This window comes from Echinops telfairi, unplaced genomic scaffold (assembly GCF_000313985.2).
Source record: "Echinops telfairi isolate 266 unplaced genomic scaffold, ASM31398v2 ScPeMD7_31;HRSCAF=116, whole genome shotgun sequence".
Classification (NCBI taxonomy): domain Eukaryota; kingdom Metazoa; phylum Chordata; class Mammalia; order Afrosoricida; family Tenrecidae; genus Echinops; species Echinops telfairi.
In genome coordinates, this window is record NW_022103928.1 from 3,555,430 (window position 1) to 3,559,976 (window position 4,547).

At 40.4% G+C, this 4,547-nt stretch overlaps 1 protein-coding gene across 1 annotated transcript in view; it reads left to right on the forward strand.

Annotated features, from left to right (window-relative positions):
- CNTN3 (contactin 3) overlaps nt 1–4,547 on the forward strand; it is a 387,846-nt gene that overhangs the window by 337,356 nt on the left and 45,943 nt on the right. Inside the window, exons 12-14 of the mRNA XM_045289985.1 lie at nt 2,085–2,155; nt 2,682–2,916; nt 4,028–4,143. Of these exons, the coding sequence (XP_045145920.1) occupies nt 2,085–2,155; nt 2,682–2,916; nt 4,028–4,143 (422 nt within the window). The remainder of the gene's footprint in view (nt 1–2,084; nt 2,156–2,681; nt 2,917–4,027; nt 4,144–4,547) is intronic.

Here is a 4,547-nt window from a genome sequence, read left to right on the forward strand (position 1 = left end):
GCCAGTAATGTTCTGAGAATAGTATCTACCTATAAAAGTTACAGGTTAAATCGTTATGTTGGATTGATTTTTCCATCATCCCTAGCAAATAGCTTTTCCCTTTTTATTAACCTTCATAATATTCAAACACTATCTTCCAAGTGAGTTCTATTTTCTTATTGTTTAAGAGTTTTTAAAGCATCTTTATAATATCATGCAAGTATAAATCATTTGATTTACCAAGATAAACGCATGTATATGTAATAAGTCAATAGTAAAATAAGCAACGATGACTCTCATTTCAGGTCATAGCTGTTGTACCCTCCAGGCTGTTCTGATCTGGTGGTTTTCAGGCGCCATGGAGTCAGTTTCAATGCCCGATGACTGTATACACAACGAAAGGAAACAGAGTCCAATCCTGTGCCATCCTCACATCCGTCACTATGTTTGAGCCCATGTGTCAGTCTGTCTTGTTGGGGGCCTTCCTCCTTTTGGCTCCCCTTCGACTTTCCCAAGCAGTATGCCCTTCTCCAGATTCCTGTCTCTCCTGACAACATGTTAAAAGTACAGGACATGATGTTTTGCCATCCTTGCCTTGAGGAGCATTCTAGCTGCACTTCTTCAGAGAAAGACTTGGTTGTTCTTTTGGCAGCCAGTGGTACTTTCAATATTCTTCACCAGCACCATAATTCAAATGTACCGATTCTTCCTTGGTCTTCCTTATTCAGTGTCGAACTTTCACATGCATATGAAGTGATTCAAAATACCATTGCCACACCTTAAGGTTCTCAAAGTCACGTCCTTGCTTTTCAACACTTAAAAGAGATCTTGTGCAGCAGAGTTACCCAATGCAGTGAGTCCTTTGGTCTTTTGACTGCTGCTTTCATGAGCATTCATGGTGGGTCCAAGCAAGATGAACTCCTTGACACAGTCAATCCTTTCTCCATTTATCTTGATGTTTTTGATTGGTCCAGTTGTGTGGGTTTGGGGTTTCTTTACATTGAGTTGGCCTCCACACTGAAGATTGCAACCATTGTTCTTCATCGGCCACTTCTTCAAGTCTTCCTAACTTCCAGCAGGCAAGGTAGTGTCATCTGTATGCTGCAGTTTGTTACTGCGCCTTCCTCTAATCCTGCTGCCCACTTAGCGTGACCTAGACATGACAGAATGAAATATTCCCAGTCATATAGCTCCTCACAATCCTTGGTGTCTTTGAGCCTATTTCTAGAACAACTGTATCAATGTATCTCATTAAGGATCTTCCTTTTTTATTGACCATCTAATTTACCAAGCATGACGTCCTTGTCCAGGGACTTATCCCTCCTAATAAATGTACAAAATATGTGAAATACATTCTTATATGAAGCATTCTGAGTGTATGTCTCCCAAGACAGATTTGCTTATTCTGTTATAGTCAATATTCTTTGCTAATACCTACCAGCATTCAATGCATCAATTCCTGTTGTGCCTTACTGATTGTATTTATTTTCTCTCTTTCACATGCATGTGAGGCAATTTAAAATGTCAGACACACCTTAGTGCTCAAAGTGACATCTTTGGCTCTTTCATATTCTAAAGAAGTGACGTAAAGCAAATTTGCCCAATCCAATATTCCATTTAATTCACTTACTTTTGCTTCCATAGGCACTGCTTGTGGAAAGTAAAATGAAATCCTTTACAACGTCAACATTTTCTCTATTAATGAGAATGTTATCTATTGGTCTAGTTGTAGATTTCTCTTTCCTTTGTGCTGCCATCTGATCTATTCTGAAATCTTTGATCTTTATCAGTAACTGCTATAGGTCTTTTTCGCTTTCAGCAAGTAAGGTTGTGTCATCTGTTTATTGCAGGTTGTCAGTGAGTTTTCCTCCAACCATGGTCTTGTGTTCTTCTCCACATGGCCCAGTTTCTCAAATGACAGATAGAAAATTCTCAGCATGCATATCGAATCAGTACGGTTAAAGAATACAACCCTGACTGATATTTTTCTAGATTTGAAACCATGCAGCATCCCCCTATTTTGTTTGCAGTTGAGAATTGTTAATGTTATAGTCATCTTACTAAATGCAAAGAAGGACCCACCTCTGTGTCTCTGACCCACACAGTTCCAGAAGTGCCACCTTCAGAAGTCAGTGGAGGAGGTGGAAGCAGATCTGAACTCGTGATTACCTGGGATGTAAGTACTTGGGCAGCATCTTTCCCTTCAGAGCACTGCTCCCATGGATGATCCTGGTTCCCTGAATGGTGCTGCTGGCAATGGTGGAAGGTTGTACTGCCATTCAATGGATGCCAACTCCTTGTGCGCCCGTAGGACAGAGTAGAAATGGCCCTGTGCATTGCTGAGACTGGAACGTTTCAAGGATGTAGAGAGCTTCATCTTCCTCCAGCAGAGCTAACGGTTCCAAACTGGGTTAGCAGCCCAAGAGCGAATCCAGTATGCCACCAGGACTCCTCAGAGGTAGAATCAGGAGGTCACATTTTTAAATTCCTATGTGCTAGTTCGAATTTATTAACTGGATGGCTGTGAAGGAGTGGACATACTTATTTAAAAAGCAGCCGACTCTTCCACTGGTGCTTGCTTTTTAATTCAGCTGCTTAATACAATAGAGATTATTCATGGAAAGTTTGATGAAGATTCGAGCTCCGCCCAGTTTTGCTCTGTCCCCAGTGTCAAGCTGACCAGGCTTATCTTCCCTTTGCAGCCAGTCCCTGAAGAACTTCAGAATGGTGCGGGCTTTGGGTATGTTGTTGCTTTCCGCCCCTATGGGGTGACCAACTGGATCCAGACAGTGGTGACCTCCCCTGATATCTCCAGATACGTCTTTCGGAATGAAAGCATCCTGCCGTTTTCACGCTATGAAGTTAAAGTGGGCGTTTATAATAACAAAGGAGAAGGACCATTTAGCCCGGTGGCAGCCGTGTTCTCTGCAGAGGAAGGTATGGGAAACATGATAATATCACATAGGAATCCAGGTGCAGGCACCCGATGTGCTGCAAACGCTGCTTTGGAAGTTCTTTATATGTATTTCTTTAAGGGAGCCATGGTAAAGTCATAATGAGATTCAGAGCATGCTCATAAAGTGTAAGACACTGGACTTTGCGGATGAGGATCAGGTGCTATTCCTCATTCACATACAGGACAATGGAAGTTTGAGGAAAGAGCCTGGCCAATGGGCCCAACTCCGTGCCCTACGTGACAGAGCGAGTGTTTAAACCCAGAGCGATTCTATTTAGCCACTATTGGGCTCAGTAAATATGATTTCAGTTGCTCCCCTACCTGCTAGACCATGGGTCGTGACCCCTTTGGGTCGAACAACCCTTTCACAGGGGTTGCCTAAAACCATTGGAAAACACATAATTCCGATAATCTCAGGAACTGAGACACCGCTCCCCTATGCGTGTCTCCAGGCAGGCCCGCCCACATGCAGATATGCCCGCATACGCGTACCTGGGGTGAAGACTGTTACCCATGCTACGCAGTGCTTCAAGACAAAATTTCATTTATTTGTCATTAGAAAGAAATATTTCAAAATATAAAATCACATATTGTTTTTGTGATTAATCACTATGCTTCCATTATGTTCCATTTGTAATAATAAAAATACATCCTGCATATCAGATATTTACATTACTATTCATAACAGTAGCAAAATTACAGTTATGAAGTAGCAACGACAATAATTTTATGGTGGGGTCACCACCACATGAGGAACTGTATGAAAGGGTCTCGGCATGAGGAAGGTGGAGACCCACTGCTCTAGACCTTGTGGTAAGTTGCAAAGGTCCTTGAGGTTGCCCACAGTTCTCAGTGCTAAAAATGTTCAATAAAGTCAGTCATTCACAGGTTCAAGGATTAAGGACATCAACATCATCTTTAGGGAACTCAATTCAGTAAATTTATTAACAAAATGATCCGTGTGTTTAGATATTATTGATGAATATTTTATAATATTTGTAAAATATTGAATTATTTTTAATTATATGTTAATAGAGTTTTAAAATTAGCTGCCCAAATTTTAACTGCATCTTAATTTCCACTTCCAAATAGAGCCTACGATAGCTCCATCTCAAGTTTCTGCAAATAGCTTATCTTCCTCAGAGATTGAAGTTTCATGGAGCACCATTCCTTGGAAGTTGAGTAATGGGCATTTACTTGGCTATGAGGTACTTTTTAAATTTATGATTTGTGTATGTATAAATGTTACCATGACTCCTTATGTTTTATATTTAAAATTGTTTTTCAGGGCATCTCGTATAACTTTTGCTAAAATATATTTACCAGCACATGGTCTCTGCAGATTATCTGTAAGAATGGGATTTAACTTAACAGGCTGAATGAAAATAACCACTTGGAGGAGAAAACTAACATAAAAGAGAAGGAGAAAGGAAATCATGTGGATCAAATATTTTACATGGTTTGCCTTAAAAATGAGAAGGGAAATAAGTTTTAATAATCAAGTCTATAGGAAACTCATATCAATAAGAAATCACTAGATGAGCCAGTCAGGGTGCGATGTAGCAATGATGAAAAATACAACTTTCCTCTAGTTCCTAAATGTTTCCTCCCT